The sequence below is a fragment of the Salvelinus namaycush genome, chromosome 5 (genome assembly GCF_016432855.1).
Source record: "Salvelinus namaycush isolate Seneca chromosome 5, SaNama_1.0, whole genome shotgun sequence".
NCBI classification, from domain to species: Eukaryota; Metazoa; Chordata; class Actinopteri; order Salmoniformes; family Salmonidae; genus Salvelinus; species Salvelinus namaycush.
This window is the reverse complement of record NC_052311.1, coordinates 12,727,555-12,746,535: the sequence shown is the minus strand read 5'-3', so window position 1 is coordinate 12,746,535 and position 18,981 is coordinate 12,727,555. Positions and strand designations below refer to the sequence as shown.

Here is an 18,981-nt window from a genome sequence, read left to right as displayed (position 1 = left end):
ATATGTGGACAACTACAAATACCTGTCTGGTTAGATTGTAAACTATCCTTCCAGACTCACATTAAGCATCTCCAATCCAAAATTAAATCTAGGATCGGCTTCCTATTTCACAACAAAGTATCCTTCACTCATGCTGCCAAACATACCCTCGTAAAACGGACCATCCTACCGATCCTCGACTTCGGCGATGTCATTTACAAAATAGCCTCCAACACTCTACTCAGCAAATTGGATGCAGTCTATCACAGTGTCACCAAAGCCCCATATACTACTCACCACTGCGACCTGTATGCTCTCGTTGGCTGGCCCTCGCTTCATATTCGTCGCCAAACCCACTGGCTCCAGGTCATCTATAAGTCTTTGCTAGGTAAAGCCCCGCCTTATCTCAGCTCACTGGTCACCATAGCAGCACCCACCCATAGCACGCGCTCCAGCAGGTATATTTCACTGGTCATCCACAAAGCCAATTCCTCCTTTGGCCGCCTCTCCTTCCAGTTCTCTGCTGCCAATGACTGGAACGAATTGCAAAAATCACTGAAGCTGGAGACTCGTATCTCCCTCTCTAACTTTAAGCACCAGCTGTCAGAGCAGTTCACAGATCACTTCACCTGTACATAGCCCATCTGGAAATAGCCCATCCAACTACCCCATCCTCATACTGTTATTATTTTTTTGCTCCTTTGCACCCCAGTATCCCTACTTGCACATTCATCTTCTGCACATCTATCACTCCAGTGTTTAATTGCTAAATTGTGTTTATTTCACCACTATGGCCTATTTATTGCCTTACCTCCCTTGTCTTACCTCATTTGCACACACTGTATATAGACTTTTCTATTGTGTTATTGACTGTGTTTGTTTATTACATGTGTAACTCTGTTGTTTGTGTCGCACTGCTTTGCTTTATCTTGGCCAGGTCACAGTTGTAAATGAGAACTTGTTCTCAACTGGCCTACCTGGTTAAATAAAGGTGAAATAAAAATAAATAAAATGCATTTAATGTGTCTTGGTTTGAATGCAGAAATATTAACCAGGGATATTTGAGAACCACTGGACCAGGCTTTGTACAAAGTTTCCCCTGAGATCTCCCGTGGAGAAGTTGTTCCTGGGACTCATGATAGGTTGGGAGCAGCGTGTGTGTGTGGTTTTGTATCGTTTGAGTAAGGCTTAGTGTAAAAAAAAAAGGAATGGGGTGTTGATAGGAGATGTTACAAAATGGTGTGTTTACTGTCTTTAAACTTCAGAGCCTCTTGCTCTGAGCTGCAGTGTCTTAGACCACTGTGCCACTCGGGAGCCCAGTATGTTTACTAAGGTTCTTAACCTTGTATGTTAGGATAGTAAGTCTGTGTGGGAGTGGTTATGTATGCCAGGTCTAAATATGGATTTTCACTGTTTATTAATGAAGTATCATTATTAAAATAAACAATGATAGATGCTTTTGACTATCAAAGTGCACAATTCAAATGAATGAGTGGTCACTGGATGGCGATTTGTTTTTATTCAAAAAACGTTTGGTTTCTAGTCTGTTAGTGGAACCACTATGACCTCATATCAACACTCCCATATAAGATACCACATTCCATTACTGTAAAAGGATAGTACAACTTTAAGATGTAACAATTTTGGGAAATAGATTACTCCGTTTCATTAAACTGTCAAGAAAATGTTGTGCCTGTAAATCAATTTTTACTGTTTTCAGAATTCAAGTCTCTTCTGGTAGCTTTATTATTGCTACCAGTGGATCTAATGTTCAAGCTCACATTTGTATTAATATCCACATGGCAGTCATAGACACAGATTCACAGGTACAGTATGACATCAATACAACCATTAAAACAAACACGTAATTTAAAAACAACAACTGAAAACCATGACATTTTATGTACGTTTAAGACGTTTTACAAGAGGTGCTAAACTTGTAAACAGTTGTGTACATACACAATCTTAAAATGAGATTTTCACTATTCTGTTCAATGAATTATATCATTGAAGTGTATAAAATTCTCTGTGCCTATGCAGTTGGACTCAAAGATGAGTCTCCTCTAATGGGGTGACGTTCCTCTGTGTTCTTATGCATGACGTGGTACTTCTTAGCCACAGGGTACTTGATGCACTACAATAGGATCAAATAGACAACTTTATTTGTAGCCGGGGTAAGCACACACACACAAAATAAAGATTCTCACAGAAGTTTCAATATTCATATCAATATTTGGATTCCACCAGAGGAGGCTGGTGGGAGGAGCAATAGGAGGGTGGTTTCCATTTTTGAAGCGTTTGCGTTCCATTTAAGCCGTTACAATGAGCCCGTCCCTCTATAGCTCCTCCCACCAACCTTCCACAGTGTGTATTACACATTGTGTTACCTTCCACAGCAGAAAGCCGAGCAGAGACAGAAGTAGCAGTCCTACCATTACTGAGAGGAAGATGACCCACCAGGCGACCTTAGCCCAGATGGCAGCCTTCCTCTCAGGGAACACTGTCAGCCTCACCTGCAAACACACCATCAAACTGAAGGTGCTTTACAGTCTTTAGCTGAGACAGAAAACACTCCATCAAGCCATCAAACGAAGGTACTTTACAGTATTTAGCTGAGACAGCAAACACTCCATCAAGCCATCAAACTGAAGGTACTTTACAGTATTTAGCTGAGTCGATGAACACATGACATTCTTGAAAAGAGCCACATAAGTACTGGTGAGAGAGTTTGTATGCTGCACAGTGTGAGAGGGTGTGTGTGGTTAAATGAGCAGTGGTAATTACATCAGCCACATTGATCTGTGATTCCAGATTAGTAGACCAATTTCAACCAAACCAAATAACAACATCAATTTAGATGACAGGATTAGTCACTAAGTATGGAAAGCAATTCCATACAGATATGTATGAAAAAGTATGCTACAAAACAACCAGCAAGTAAATAATAATAGTTGAAAACTATGTCAACCCTAAAGAACAATAATGTAGTCCTCTGAAGATAGATCAGGTATCCTTCAGTGGCAGGGAAAAATAGTCAATGTAAACTTCTTAACTTAAACACATAGGCCATCATTATATTTCTAAGCTGACGTGTGGAATTGTTTTAAGATGGTCATACTATGGATCATTTAGCTATTTGAACACATAGGCCATCATTATATATCTAAATAAACAATCATAAGCATGTTTGTACCTGGGTTCCAGATTTCTCAGTCTTCCTTAGCCCAATATTCTCTTCAGAGTCTGTCAAGCTGAGAGTGGCATCCAGCACAATGTCCAGGTAGTTTAATGAACTGTAGTCCTATGATGGGATACGCAGAGAACAAAGAAACTGCACTGAAACTGGACGACACAATGTCTATGCAACAGAATTAGGTGTTATGTACATGAAGAACCTGTAGTAACAAACATAAGGGAAATAGGCACCTCAAGGAAAGTACTGTTCCAAAGGCGAGCTTGAAGAAACACCACTGCAGTACTGTCCAAACCCAGCAGAGGGCACCGTATCTCTACACATTTCAACTCTTCTGAACATGTCTGCAAGAAAGTGAGCGGGGTTCAAAAACACAAGTCTCTCCACTCAGCAATGACTTGGCAAAAACAAAACAAAAAATGAATTATTTAGAATCTAAGATGGGGGGGTGATAAGCTGACATATGGTATTGTTTTAAGATGGTCATACTATGGATCCATACTATGGATCATTAAGCTATTTGATTTGACATTTTAGGACCCCTTTAGGTATCAAGTATTCTGATTTTTTTATTTGATAAAATATTTACTACTAAACACCATAGAAGTGCATTAAAAAACACATTCATAAATGGAAAAAAGGACAGTCAAAAAATAAATCATAAGAAGCAAGGTTTTGAACTGTTTGTCCTAAATCTAGGAAATATTTAAAAAATCTGGAAATATATATTTTTACACATTCTACACCTTTTTTGGGGTAGGCATGAAGCTACCTCCATACATAGTAGTTTGGGGGTGGGGTTGCTGTGATTTTTCATAATTTTTTTGTTGTTGCCTGCCCTACAAACTTCTATATTGGTCCGGTAATTCTATTGGTCTGCTAATACAGGACTAGTAAATGCCCAGTGTACTACTTTTGTAAAAAAATGTAAACTAAATGTATTTGAGTAATGTGAGTCTGATAATTATCTGTACAAAACAGTTAATCTGATAATACTTGTGGAAAATAAAAATACTTGCTTGATACATGTTTTCCAGTTCATTGAAATACTTTGCGAATGCAACTTTTTTCTATGTGGAAACTGAAATGGTCTATTCAATCCTTTTACTAGACACTCTTAGCTAGAGCAACTTACAGTAGTGAGTGCATACATTTTCATGCTGGTCACCCTTGGGATTCAAACCCACAACTCTAGCATTACAAACACAATGCTCTACCACCTGAGCCACATCACATCATCACAAACCACTTGATGTCTCAATGTACTCAATTACTGTATTGTAAATAGTTTTTCTTCATGGGGATGGAAAGTCTACAGGTACAAACCTAGTAGATGACCAACCTACAGTATGTACAACACAGTAATGTACATTAACACTGCACAAAAAGTGGTTGTTTTCAATGTTATTTGATCAATAAAAATATTACATATCATGTGGATGTTTTGGATCTTTTCCCATAACTTTGCATCTTTTGATGTCAATGTTTGAGGATAGGTTTTTGTTCTTTCTGGATTTCATTAGAATGACAATCGCAGAGAAAGGGACAGGGAAACAACTCTTCAATTCCATCTATTTAATCCTGCAAGACACTGTTCTTAGGTATACAACTACCTTTTTTTAACCAAAGTGGAGATGCTACAGAGCTACAGATGTCTATATCGGTCCGTTAATAAAAGACCAGTAAAGGCCCATTGCACTACTTTTGTAAAAAATACAAATAATAATATATATATACAGTATACAGTATATATATATTTTTCTTCTGATTTGTCAGCACCCCTACTTCCTGTGGCTATGCCTTCATACTTAAATGTGTTTTTTAAACCGGTACCGGTTACCTTCAGACAAGTTCCGTGACACTTGTGTTAGTCGTAGAGCAAAAGGGAGAACTCCATCGTGTTCATGAGAGCCTCAGCGGTCCATAGATTGATCATATTAGTGTGTAGCCCAAACTGTTAGGCAGCTACAGACAGAAGTTGGTTGATCGGCTGAACCAACTTCAGACGAGTCTCCTGACACTTGTGGGGTGGGGGTCGTAGAGCAAAACGGAGAACACCATCAGGTTCGTGAGATTCTCCCCTTTCCATAATAGTTTGTATGTCAAACCGTTTGGATGCTACATACGTTTTTGTGAGAATACCGATGTTCAGGATGTCTCATGGTCTGACAAACACCGCTCTAGCTTTGCCACCTTTCACCGCAGATGTGTAAGTGTGACACTGGCAGATGCGGTGGATTGAGACGTATCCTATGCAAAAAAAAACTGATATCTCTATCTCCTAAATTGTTGGATTTTGATGGGGATTTTCTTTGTTATGCAACTTAGATTGACACACCGGTGTGTCAATCGACTCTAGTGGGTTAAACACATGATAGTTGCTTCAAATGAATTTTCTCTTACCAGAGTTTTATATTTTCTTTTCTTTGACAGGAAGGAGAATCCATCCTCAGATGAGAACGCTTCCTGATGAGCATCTCGTCTTTTTCTTGAAATATCACGAGAGCCCTAGAGTTAAATATCATAATTAGGAAGATGTGCATATACTACATCTTACAAACAGACAATATAGGCAACTTACGCCAATTGTGTGAATGATAATGCATATAAATCATTGGTTACTACAACACTCGCAAAAAAGAGCACTTGTGAAAGAGATTCACTCAAGATCCAGTAACCTATCGATATTACCTCAGAATTGATGCTCAGAGGAATTTACCTTAATATGTTGGACTGGACTGATCTCCTTTAGCGGAGAGCAGGGAACATTCTGTATGCCTTCACTGTGGATCTGCACCAGGTACAGCAGCCATTTCCCCACTGCGTTCTCCTTGGGCCAGTAGATATTCAGCGACGCATTGGCAAAGGATTTCAGTGGCCTGCCCAAATTCCATATCTGTTAAAGTTGACAAATAGATTGACAAATATTTTAGCATATATTTCGGGGGAACATTTTATACGCCCAGTGCAGAGCAGCGTGCAAAGGCATATGGAATTTCGATAATCACCAGGGAACAATAGAATGTTGAACCACAAATCAATGAGCTCACCCTGAATTCATACTCCACAAGAGTTCCAATATCGTCCTCTGATTTCATGGCGCTCTCTCCCTTTACAGCTCCTCCAAAGCTGACCTGGGAGGGCCTGGCCAGTCTGAGAACAAACACATCTCATAAACCTTCATTCCTTCACCACATTAAGGTTGTGTCCCACATGGCACTCTATTCCCTATGTAATGCACTACTTTTGATAAGGTCCCATAGTGCTCTGGTCAAAAATAGTGCACTAAATATTGAATAGGTTGTCATTTGTGACACAAACTATATTTTCATGACAGGAGCTCTTCAAATATGTTAGCTAAAAGGGTGGGTTAGGGCAACAGCAGAACAAATACCATGTCTGTACACCCACCCAAATACTTGTAGGTGCAGCTCAAAAACTACTTTGGCCTTTGCTTCACTTGCTTGTATCTTCTGCACACTTGTCCTGCAACCAAAATACTACTCTGTTAGAATAATCTGTGTGTGACTGGTGTAGAGCATACAAAAGAGACAGACTCAAATGTTACATTTATTACCCAGAGCTAATGGGTCCTCTAACAAAAGATATGTGCACTGTTATACTTACGTTTCAAGCTGCAAGGTAACATTTACATCAGTTGTGCTCAGAGAGATGCGGGACGTGGACAATATTACATAGAAAGTAACCTAAGGGACACACATGTCTCTTACTTACAATGGACAACTATTCAATTGTGGTATCATAGAAAAAATAAACGTCTTAGACATACACAAAATGACTACTCACTTCAGCATCTCTTTTGAATGGGTTTCCCAGTTCACAGTCTGTCAGTGTACCATTGTCATTGGGGTTGCACTTCACTAGTACTTCCTGTAGGGTCAACATATCCAATGAGGGAGCCAGACTTTTGAGTCATATGATAGCAGCTGATAATTTAATGAAACTATAGGCAGTGATGTAAAAATATACACTACATGACCAAAAGTATGTGGACCCCTGGGGTGTCCACATACTTTTGTATATATAGTGTACCTATTTATTACCCTGGAACAATTACGGTATTGGTGATGTTTAACTTCAGAAATCAAGAAGATGGGTGGTCATGTTTTCATTGATTTTACAGTATCCTGAATAGAATCATGGCTAATTAACATTGTTTTAACTCCTAAGGCCAGTATACTGTACAATGATTTTTCCCAAAATGTATGGAACGGCGAAGGCCAGTGACTTACTGAAATGTGGTTGAAGTATAATGATGAGAATGAAAGAGAGTCAGGGAGTTTGATGATCAGATGACTCTGATGGGCATCATCACCCTCCCTATTGGTCACATTGACCTCCAAAGCTATGTCCTCACCTCCAGCAGAGATTACTGGAATACCTCTTTCACTAGAAAGACATGAGCCTTATCATTACCAAAGCACTACATTGACAACAGCCATATAGAGCAGAGGAGGCTGGTTGGCAGAGATAGGAGGACATGCTTATTGCAATGACTGGAATGGAAAGGTATCAAACACATGGAAACCATTTGTTTGATATCTTTCCATTTATTCTAACCCAGTCTTTACAATGAGTGTGTCCTCCTAAATCTCCACCCACCAGCCACCACTGCATTACAGGGTTCATGTAACCGAATACACAATAAGTTGAAGGTAGTCAAGAGGGACTTCTGGGTAAAATTCTAATCACACATTTTGTTTCTACCTGGGCAGTGGGGTGAATACATCTTGACCCAGTAGTTTTGGTCTGGAACAGAACCTGTACTGTAGCTCCAAGTTACTTTGGCAAATGTTATCACTCCCACAACCTTTATTTATGAAGATAACCTGAAAAAGTTTAATTTAGTTCTTAAGACTCACAATAACTGTTTCATAACTACTAGGCTTGTATCTCCTCTCTCACACATCTCCACACACACACACACACACACACACACACACACACACACACACACACACACACACACACACACACACACACACACACACACACACACACACACACACACACACACACACACACACACACGTACGTTTACCTCTGAGGTGGCTGTACTCTGCTCATAGAGGCTGAGTATTGGAGTTAGTGCAGGCAGGAGACTCTTGCTCTCTGTCTTACTGTCATTCAGTAAGGACACAGAGACAGAGATGGGGATGCTGTGCAGTCTGTCCTTGATATCACCCTTGAACAGATGGAGATGTAGAACGTAATGTAAAGGTGATGATCAAATGTATAGTTGCTGCATCAATCTTACCAAACAAAATCAATGTCAATGCCAAATAGTATTTTTATTTGGTATTTTCATGATCGAGGAAATAGTGGCTTTACAAACAAAGTGTGTTGTTGTCTTATGACTTATGATTTCTTCATGAACCACTGAATTAAGACTACAGTTGTGACGAGATGGAAAAATGCAGAGTCACTACCAATAGCTTGAGTTGGGTCTCAGTGCACTTCTCTTTGCCCTGCCCTGCTAGCTCCAGGACTCCCTGGGACTGAAACAGAAACTGCATCCTGGAGGAACGCCTCTGTTTCCTCGCCTCAGCGTCAGCCTCGAAGGCATAGTTGACAGCTATAGGAAGAGAACGCATTACATAAGTTCCTGAAACACAGTGTACACAAAGGGTCAAGAGTACGGTGTCCATATTATGACAGCCTCAATCTCAGCAGTACCACGGCGTGGTCATTTAGGGGGCTGAAGCTAGTGAACTTACTCAGTCTGGGGTTGTAGGATGGCGGCTGTGCTGTGTAGGTAAAGCATGCCCGTGCCTTGAAAGTACTATGCAAATGTAGACAAATATATGTTGGGTTTCATTACGGCAGTGTATTGATATTTGTTTATATGTTGTCTCTTGAAAGTCTTACCATTTGTGTTTGTCACAGTGCTCTGTCGTCATGTTGATTGTACTTGGGGTGATTCGTAAGTCCTCTCTGATATTGACTACTGGCCTTGCCCTGTAAACAAATCCAAGTAAATCAAAATGACCAGTTGACACTACCAAGTTCAAAACTTGATGAGTAGTAGAATATACTTGAATCAGGTGTGTTGAAACTAAAGGATATACTATAAATCCTGTGTGTTCTCTCAGGACTAAGATTGAGGAACACTGATATGATGTAATCAAGGCAAAGTTACCTGTAGACAAATATGGAATCTGAGAGTGATCCAACAGCCAAGTCAGGGTAATGATTGTCATCCATGTCTATTTTGCCAGTCAGAGAAAATCCAAATCGTCTTATATTATACGATTCTGCTGTTATAATCTATAATGACAAGAGATACTGTTTGTGACAAAATGTAGTTTGTGTTCAACATTCTTCAAACTTTATTGAGAGATTGGGGTGGTCATCACTCAGATGCAGGTGTTCCAGTTTAATGTAAAGGCTCCCACCTGTGCTGTCTTTTTGTGGATTCCACCTGAGAAGCCATAGTAAAGGTACACTCGACCTACACCATCATAGGGAGCCCCCACAGCAATATCTGTCAAGTAAAAAATGAAGGTAAGGTCTGAGTTTATGAGGGAGATGGGTCGCTAAGATGTTCCCAAAGCTAAGAGAAAGGTTTAAGTTAACTCCTCTGAAAGTAATGAAGAAACCTCAGCCAACCTTCATAACCGTCCTGATTGACGTCTCCAATGTTCTCAACTGCGAGACCGAACATGGAGTCTTTGTTCCCATCCAGACGGACAGGCTCAATCTTCTCCCACTGTCTTCCCCTGTTGTTGATGTAGATGTACACTGCCCCTCCGACTACCCCTTCTTTTAAGAAAAACTCGGGTGCCCCCACAGCAAGGTCGTCCCACCTGGAATTCCCAAAATACCCGACCAACAGAATTACATACAATACATACTTCCGCTGGTTCTCCCACATTAAAGGTCCAATGCAGATATTTTTATGTCAATATCAAATCATTTCTGGGTAACAATTACAGGGCCTTCAGAAAGTATTCATACCCCTTGACTTATTCCACATGTTGCTGTCTTATTGATTAAATATTTTTCTCACCCATCTACACACAATACTCCGTATTTTACATATGTACTCACACCCCTGAGTCAATACTTTGTAGATGCACCTTTGGCAGAAATTACAGCTGTGAGTCTTTCTGGGTAAGTCTCTAAGAGCTTTGTACACCTGAACTGCACAATATTTGAACATCCTTTTTAAAATTCTTCAAGCTCTGTCAAGTTGGTTGATGATCACTGCTAGACATCCATTTTCATGTCTTTCCCTGGATTTTCAAGCCGATTTAAGTCAAAACTGTAACTAGGCAACTCAAGAACGTTCAATGTCATCTTGCAATAAAATGCAAATTAATTACTTAAAAATTATACAATGTAATTTTCTGGATTTTTGTTTTAGATTCCGTCTCTCACAGTTGAAGTGTACTTATGATAAAAATACAGATCTCTACATGCTTTGTAAGTAGGAAAACCTGCAAAATCGGCAGTGTATCAAATACTTGTTCTCCCCACTGTATATATAGTGGCAGACCAGGGGGTTTGGTCAAGAATTAGCTCGGTTTCAAGGGTGTTTATTTAAATAATAAATTAAAAGAAAAGGATAGGTCTCCCCCATGAGACCCTCTCCGGGATACCGTCTTCTGGGCTCCGGGTCTTGCTGTATCCTGTCGGGCACAAAAACTGAACTCCATCCGTTTAGCTCGGGCACCGTCTCCAACTATACGGAAGTCACCTTCCGTATAGTTGAGAAGCATTGAAGAGAAGCATTGAAGGGACAAGAACCACCTGGTGACCCGATCATTTGTGTCCCTTCCCCTGGCCATACAGACCAGGGGAGCATGGTCAGTGACCAGGGTGAAGTGGGTACCTAACAGGTAATACTTGAGTGTGTCTAGCGCCCACTTCACCGCTAGACACTCTTTCTCAACGATCGAGTACTTTTTCTCTCTAGGTATTAGCTTTCGGCTTATGTACATGATGGGGTGCTCCTCCCCATTGTGTATCTGGGACAGAACGGCCCCTAGTCCCGTGTCACATGCATCCGTCTGGACCAACATCGACACCTGGAAATCGGGCGTTACGAGAATCGGATGGGAGCACAGTGCTTCCTTCAGGCACCTGAACGCCGCTTCTGTCTCGTCCATCCATTTCCAGTTTTCGGGAGGCGGGCCCTGGTTAGATTGGTGAGGGGGGCAGCTATAGCCGCAAAGTTGGGGATAAACTGGCTATAGTATCCTGCCAGTTCCAGAAAGGACTTGACCTGTGTCTTGGTGCGTGGAATGGGCCAGTCACATACCGCGTGAACCTTCCACTCCTGGGGCATGATGTTCCCCCGTCCGATCAAATACCCCAGGTACTCCACCTCCTCGAACCCTAGTTTGTATTTCTTGGGTTTTGCTGTCAACCCGGCTTGCCTGAGCACGCCCAGCACCGCCTGGAGGCGCATCAGGTGCTCTTCCCAACCTTGGCTGTGGATGATGATATCATCCAAATAGGCCGCTGCGTACTGCTGGTGGGGTCGAAGTACTTTGTCCATCAGGCGCTGGAATGTGGGTGGGGCTCCGTGGATACCGAACGGGTCTGTTGGGGTTTCCGTCTCCCCAGCTGCCATACGCGGTAATTGATGAGTCCCAGCTTCTCTATCACCTCGTATGGCCCGTGCCATGTTGCCAGGAACTTACTTTCGGCCATGGGGATTAATACCAACACCCTGTCTCCCACCTGGAATTCTTGGGGCTGGGTTCCCCGATTGTAGACCTGGGCTTGGGTGCGTTGGGCCTTCTCCATATGTTCCCTTACCACTGGCCATATGGCTGTCATCCGCGCCCTCATCGTCTCCACGTGCTTTATCACGCTGCGTAAGGGGGTAGGTTGGGCTTCTCACACTTCCTTGCCTCCTCCTGTAGAGGAGTTCGAAAGGGGAAAACCCAGTGGAGGACTGGGGTACTTTTCAGATTGAGAACATTAGGTGGGGTAGTATCTGGTCCCAGTTCTTCCCATCCTGCTCGATGACCTACCGCAGCATTTGTTTGAGCATTTTATTGAACCGCTCGACGAGCCCATCCGCCTGCAGGTGAAAGACGGAGGTCCGGATCTGCTTGATCTACAGGAGAGCACACAAATCTTTCATTAGGCGGGACATAAACTCAGTACCTTGGTCTGTCAGGATCTCGTTCGGAATGCCCATCCGGCTAAAGAGGTGGAACAGCTCCCGGGCGATTCCCTTGGATACCGCCGCCCGTAGGGGAATGGCCTCGGGATACCGGGTGGCACAATCTACTATCACCAGGATGTACCGGTGTCCTCGTGCTGTTTTTACCAGGGGTCCCACTATGTCCATGGCGATGCGTTCAAAGGGCACCCCGATGATCGGTAGGGGGACCAGTGGGTTTCGGAAGTGTACTTTTGGGGCAGTGAGTTGACACTCTGGGAAGCTGTGACAGGAGTCTTCCACGGCCCTCCTCATCCCAGGCCAGTGGAACCAGGCGGCAATCCATTCCCGGGTCTTCTCCATTCCCAGGTGCGCCCCCAACAGGTGGATGTGGGCCAGTAACAATACCTCTCAAAGTTCCCCCTGTTGGCACACCTGATACAAAAGGTTATTCTTGATTTGGCACACCTTTCTTCCCCCCGTCCCTTCTCTTGTGTGCTGCCCTTCTGGCAGCTTTATGGCACTCATACAGCTGGTGAGCAATCAGCCCTTGATTACTCACCAACCACAATCACCCCCAATTAGTCCTGGCCGGAGAGCCCGTCGAGACCTGGCACGTTCAGCAGAGGGAGCCATTTCCTCATGATGTAGACTCCGTCTGCCACCAGGCCTCGACGAGTCTCCCCCTGTTGGCTGACCTGCTGTACGCCACAATATATATATATATGTGGATGAGCAATGGCCGAGCGGCATTGGCAAGATGCAATAGATGGTATAAAATACAGTAAACACACCAGCCAGCTGGTCTGCGCATGCTTTGAGGACGCGGCTAGGGATGCCGTCTTGGCCGACAGCCTTGCGAGGGTTAACACGTTTAAATGTCTTACTCAGGTTGACCTTATTATCCTCAAAGCGGGCAAAGAAGGTGTTTAGTTTGTCCGGAAGATTTTTCATTTCAGGCCTTTGTACACAACACTATGGAAAAGTGAAAGGTGGTGAATACTTCCTGAAGGCACTGTAAGTATCTTACTATGATTGTTTTCAATTAAAATGGGTTAAAAGAAACAAAAATGGCTTCTTAGCAAAGAGCACCTTCTCAAGCAAGAATTTTGCTCAGTCTGTCTGGGTGTGGTCTGAGTGGGGAGGGAAATCTGAAAACTAGCTTTTATTGGCAGAATGGTCTATCAACCAATTTACCCCCTGGTGATGTCAGGTGAGGCCAAAACTCCATCCCAAGAAAACAGCCTGAAATTTCAGGTTGTCTTTTCAAACAGCTCTTATACTAAAAGGGCATTATCATCATTTTCACAATATTATTCCAACCTCATGGTGTGGAAAATATTGTATATAAAACACAGAAAAATCTCATTTTTGACTGAACTGGGCATTTAACAAGACCTACTGTATACAAAACGTGGATCACAATAATATCGCTTCTCTTCTGAAATGTGCACTTGGTCACTTGCTCCCACAAATCTTAAAGACATGCACCGGAACTTTGGCGACTATTTAGTATTTTTTAAACCTACTGCTTTGGGCTGGATGTGTCCATGTGTAGCTCATACATGCATAATGTATGTGCAGAATTACTGTCACCTCAATTAACCACAAACTCCCTAGTTTGAAAGAAACTGTTATTCTGGAAGCTGTGCTGCACCATTTTCCCACAATTTTCCCCCACATGGGCCAGCCCCCTAGCAATTCTAGCCATTGAGCTTCAGCCCCTCACCATTTGAGTGACAGCTAGCAAGATGCACAAACAGCAGAGCGAGAGAGAGAGCAATGATGTGGTGCACATCATTGCTGATATGTGACTTAGTAGGCAATTTTCAGGGGACCACTTAGGGACCACTACTTTCAGAACTATGTACCGGAGAATCTCTTTAAAGCATTGAATTGGTGGAGGCACGGCTAGTGAGAGTTTCCACCATATTTCGTAAACCAGTAATTTCCTTTCAAATCATTGAAAAGAAGTGAACAATGCACATTTCGGGAGGAAGGGGAGATAATTGTGACAAAGCTACTGGCTGAAATCTGTACCCATCAGCGTTGAGGTCCACCACGGCTATGTCGTAGCCAAAGGAGGAGGCCAGGCCTGGGCCTTTAAGAATGTTTTCCACAGATAGACTTCTTTCAGCCAATGGGTCTCTCTTCAGAAATGCCACCTCCCCACTGAAACCGCCTCGTGGTGCCCCAGACACTATAGTCAGCTGGCCCTTCTTGGTGAGGGCCATTCCAGAGTCGATTGAGAACCCTGGAAAAAAGACAGCAATTACTCAATGTTAGCAACTGCAGTGCTACCACGATGAACAGGGGGTTTCGTTTTGCTCAGTTGTTAGAGCATGGTGCTTGCAACACCAGGGTTGTGGGTTTGATGCCCACAGGGAAACAGTATGAAAATGGATGCACTCACTACTGTAAGTCGCTCTGGATAAGAGCGTCTCCTAAATTACTAAAATATAAATTGTGCACAAGGGTCCAAGTCTATGGGAAAGGGAGATGTAATTCACAAAATGTGTAAATAAATAGTATGAATAAATACGAAACATGCCATTCTTTACATTTTTAAGAGAGTAAAGCATCATTACTGCATTACTTACACCAACAGTATAAAAAGAGTATTGATGAAATTTACCACCACGCCAAGCACTTCTGTGTTTTCCTTTCAGTGTGATTGAATGGATTGAATAGAGGATGAAGAAAGCTCTATCCATCTAAACTGACCTAGATAACTGTTGTTAAGGAGAGGGATGAGGTCACGGTCAAGTCTGTCCACATCCCCAGTTTCACGGGGCTCTTCATTTGACACTTCAAGGTTGTCTAGGGACTCCATTCTCACAATTCCTGTGACATGCAGATGGACAAGAGAATTATGTGAATAATTGACCCTTGGGAATAAATGAAGTTGTTTTGAATTAATTTTAAATGCTGTGGACACCAGGGTCCTTAAACAGGCTTAAATCCGGGGTAAAAATGAAAAGAAAGAATCTATAATAGAGATTGTCAAAATGTTTCAACCTGTCGGGGCTTTTCAAGACAAAACTAGGTCTGATCTCAGTTGCATTGACATCGACAGCTCATTCCAATATCAGTGCAGTGTGTACTGACTGCAAGTGTGCTTGAATGTCCCAAACATACAGTATATGAATACCATGTCTCATACATATCAGATACATATCATAATTCAGTGCATCATATTTTTCCATTAACAAGATGAAACCCATTCTAAAAGTATCTCCCAATTCAAAACATGTACCTTTCCACTGGTAAGCTCCGGGGCCCCCAAACAGCAGAGATGTGTTGTCCTTGGCGAAGGCGGCAGAATGACCTTGTTGACAGTATCCGAACCAATCAGGATTCTTAGGCTTATCCTTGATGTGTTTTCTGTCATCACAGATCACCCTCCTCCAGATTCTATGGGCATCACTCTTGTGGAGATCCTCCCCCAGGATATAGCACTGACCGAATACGAGGTTAGGGGTGTCAGGATTGGTGCTCCACTCCTGGTATCGATGTGCGCAGGTCTGTGGTGGGGAGAATGATAGAAATTCTCTCAGACGTAAGGAATTCTAAGTCATAAACAAAGGGGTTTGATTTATAATGAAAATGTGCTCTTTTGCTAACTTCACTGAAACCCTGAAATGTTGTCCTGTCCGAGTCAATTAAATTCCTTGAATTAAAAACAAAACAAAAAACAATATACGTTCATTACAAAACAAAACAAAAAAAACAAAAAAACAATATAAGTTTATTATTGTCAACAAATGGCAATTCAAAGATTAAAGTTCACAATATTTACCATACCATCACGCTTTGACCAGGGCCTTGGCTTGTCACTCGTACACCCATCCATTGGTCTTTGACATCACTGCTTTTAACAAACTCTGGGGAACATTCGTTTTCAAACACAAAAGTTAGCGTTCACGCACATTAATGTTAAAAACACATTAACAAAATCACACATTTTCTTAACAGCAATCAAACACACAAAACCTGTTACACGTGAGTGTAAGCAAACAAACCATTGTTGTCGAGCTTGACACGCTCACAGCTCTTAGAATCAGTGGTGAGCTCACACTGGTAGATTCCTCCCGTAACTTCAGCTTTGGTCAATGACTTGGCGCGTGGTGCTCCAACCAGCAATCTAGGAAAAATAAATCAGAGTGTTGTACATTGATGTAAAATTCACATGCAGCTCTACAATAAAATATTCAAACTAAAAACAACTTTGTCACTGCTGGTCTGAGTTGTATCAATCAATCAATCAATGTTATTTTATAAAACGCTTTTTACATCAGCAGTTGTCACAAAGTGCTTTACAGTTATCCAGCCTAGACCCCAAAGAGCAAGCAAAGCAGACGTGAAAACAGAGAGGCCAGGAAAAACTCCCTAGAAGGACGGAACTGAGGATGAAACCTAGAGAGGAACCAGGCTCAGAGAGGTGGCCCATTCTCTTCTGGCTGTACCGGCTAGAGATTAAGAGTAGCCATTAAGGCTAGATCGTTTCTCAGTTCATAGTGTGTACTTATATCAGACTGATGGGTAATCAGACAGGATAGAGGACACACAAATAAGTTCATATATGACCAGCAAGGTCAGATAATAGTATGTATGGGACACTGTTAATCATTTCCTCTAAGAGGTCAACTCACAGTTTCTTATTGACAGGATTCAGTTGTTGGTGCAGTGCCAGGGAGAATCCAAACAGGCTTCCGGGATCACCATTTTTCCTCAGAACATGCTTTGTGTCCGTGTCCAGATTGAAAGCTGAGATGTGAAATGGTAGGCAGGGCAAAAGAAACCACAGATCCAGTAGGAGGCCCCACCATTGAATTGTCATGTTGGTGTTGGTACAACTCTCTGTTCTAGTTAACCCAATAGCTTCTTCTGTGGTGTCCTCGTGTTGTGAAGCAGAATGGGAGGGCAACAGTACAGAAATGGGATTTGACTCGGCACTGGCTGCAGTATACAGTGTTTGCTGCAGGAGTTGACAGACAGGGTGTGGTGCAAGGGGAATTTATCTCAAAGAACTCAAGCACTTCACATGTTTATGGTTTGATTGCTTTTGTTAATATTTACCTTGTTCCATTCTAAGGACATGAGGAACTTCACACCCTTGGATCTAAAGTCTGGTGGGTTTGTTCACAGCAGCAAATCAGTGATACTGTACTGTACAGTGTTGATCACTTGATAATACTAAAGGGAAAAGTGTGCAAGACCATGAGAAATGTATCAAAGGAGAACCTGCACAATATGTAGCCGCTCACTGTCATGATCACTGTCATGATAACAGCTGTTTTCTGTCTAAAGTATTGAAACTTGATCTTGACAGTAGATGTGTTTTTGTAGTTATTCAATAGTAAGGAACGATACAAAGCACATGTTACATTGTAAGACATAACAGAGTGGTGTAACGTGAACATGGTCACATTTCTGTCAATGACATTACAATTGATACAGCACCAGGAAGGAACATTTTACATGATGATGTAGTCTCACCAGATGGCAATGTTGCACTAGTTTAGAACATAATTATCTTACCAGTCTCACAGTCAAAACGTAGGTCAGTGTGGTGAATCTTACAATTATGAACCACGTCGATGTTCCCTCTCAGTTGTAATCTATTCATACTGCTAAAACGCTGTAGTCTATTGGTCATGGTTTATGCAACCAATTTAATGTATCTTGTTAGTGTTCACTGTTGTATCTCATTCAACAATTAAATCATCAAAAATGCATTCTGTTTTAGCAATCAGCTGGAAAAGCAGTGAGACTTGACCCCTCAAAATTCAAATAAATTAAAACTTGAAAAGAAAGGTACAAGTGAATCCAGTTAACCCTATTATTCATGCATATTGCATTTTGTGCATGCAATTCAAATTACTATGTTGGCCGAAACTGTACTCAGTACTGTCAAAACTAACAGTAGAGTGGCCTAGTGGGGAGGGAGGGCTTCCAGAATGACAGGGCCGTGACATTTTCCACTGCGGTCTTTTAGCCATCCGCAATGAAACCAACAAACACAAAACATGTCCAGAGACAAACAATGATGCCTGGAAACTTGAGCATCAGTGTGGTTTGGGTGTTAGAGGTGTGAATTCTACAGAGGCTACTCTTCCTGTAACAGACCTGCTCTCACACCAAGTGCACTGTGAGTGGAAAATATCATAGAGACATTCTCACATGAGTTTGAGTCCAGCTAACAAACAACAATTATGTGCCATTGTATATAATTTGCTGGATTTATATTTCGTTGAGAGCTCCACATGATGTTGACTGTACTTGTGTGTTTCTATGAGGCAAAACACTGCATGTAATTCAGATATTCCATAGAGTAGCACCAAGACTTTTGAAACCTATTGGGGGATTTTTTGGGGCTCAACAAAGACATTCAGGTTCACCCACTGGGTTAGTTCAATGAGTAGTTCAACAAATGTCACCATGTCATTGGATTTAGGTTAAAAGTTGGTTGAAAAAAATATGAAATGCCCCGCCCCCCCATATTAGCATAAACTATGAGTGTCTTTAACAATGTTTGCAATAATGACTTGATTTCAGAAAATGACGTTCTTTCACAGCATATTCTATGTTAGTTCATCATCATTTTGATCATCATCATCATCATCATCATCATCAGTATCATCATGATCCTCATCCTCATAATCATCAC

The 18,981-nt window shown here is 41.9% G+C and overlaps 1 protein-coding gene across 2 annotated transcripts; it reads right to left on the bottom strand.

Moving 5' to 3' along the window:
* Positions 1–1,482: 1,482 nt before the first annotated feature.
* LOC120047968 (integrin alpha-6-like) lies at positions 1,483–17,226 on the bottom strand. Of its 2 annotated transcripts, none has more exons than XM_038993605.1 (25): positions 16,964–17,226; positions 16,334–16,455; positions 16,116–16,195; positions 15,568–15,835; positions 15,036–15,155; positions 14,352–14,565; positions 9,803–9,999; positions 9,589–9,677; positions 9,333–9,460; positions 9,062–9,151; positions 8,911–8,975; positions 8,623–8,768; positions 8,235–8,378; positions 7,901–8,022; positions 7,426–7,582; positions 6,980–7,063; positions 6,800–6,879; positions 6,584–6,658; positions 6,223–6,325; positions 5,892–6,068; positions 5,576–5,680; positions 3,406–3,516; positions 3,173–3,280; positions 2,367–2,492; positions 1,483–2,113 (listed from the first exon to the last, which is right to left on the bottom strand). In XM_038993605.1, exons 1-25 carry the CDS (start codon positions 17,149–17,151, stop codon positions 2,012–2,014), a joined length of 3,201 nt encoding a protein of 1,066 aa, XP_038849533.1. In that variant the 5' UTR covers positions 17,152–17,226; the 3' UTR covers positions 1,483–2,011. The 2 variants fall into 2 exon arrangements, with proteins under 2 accessions (XP_038849533.1, XP_038849534.1); XM_038993606.1 differs by having other exon boundaries at positions 2,412–2,492.
* Between the last annotated feature and the right edge of the window lie 1,755 nt (positions 17,227–18,981).

What these genes read in the sequence shown, in the direction of transcription:
- LOC120047968 (XM_038993605.1), bottom strand. Translation starts at nt 17,151, where the DNA reads ATGACAATTCAATGGTGGGGCCTCCTACTGGATCTGTGGTTTCTTTTG. An exon ending in CACTGTGACAAACACAAATG is followed by an intron (nt 8,976 to 9,061) that starts GTAAGACTTTCA and finishes ACATTTGCATAG; the next exon opens with TACTTTCAAGGCACGGGCAT. An exon ending in GTTACCTTGCAGCTTGAAAC is followed by an intron (nt 6,659 to 6,799) that starts GTAAGTATAACA and finishes TTTTGGTTGCAG; the next exon opens with GACAAGTGTGCAGAAGATAC.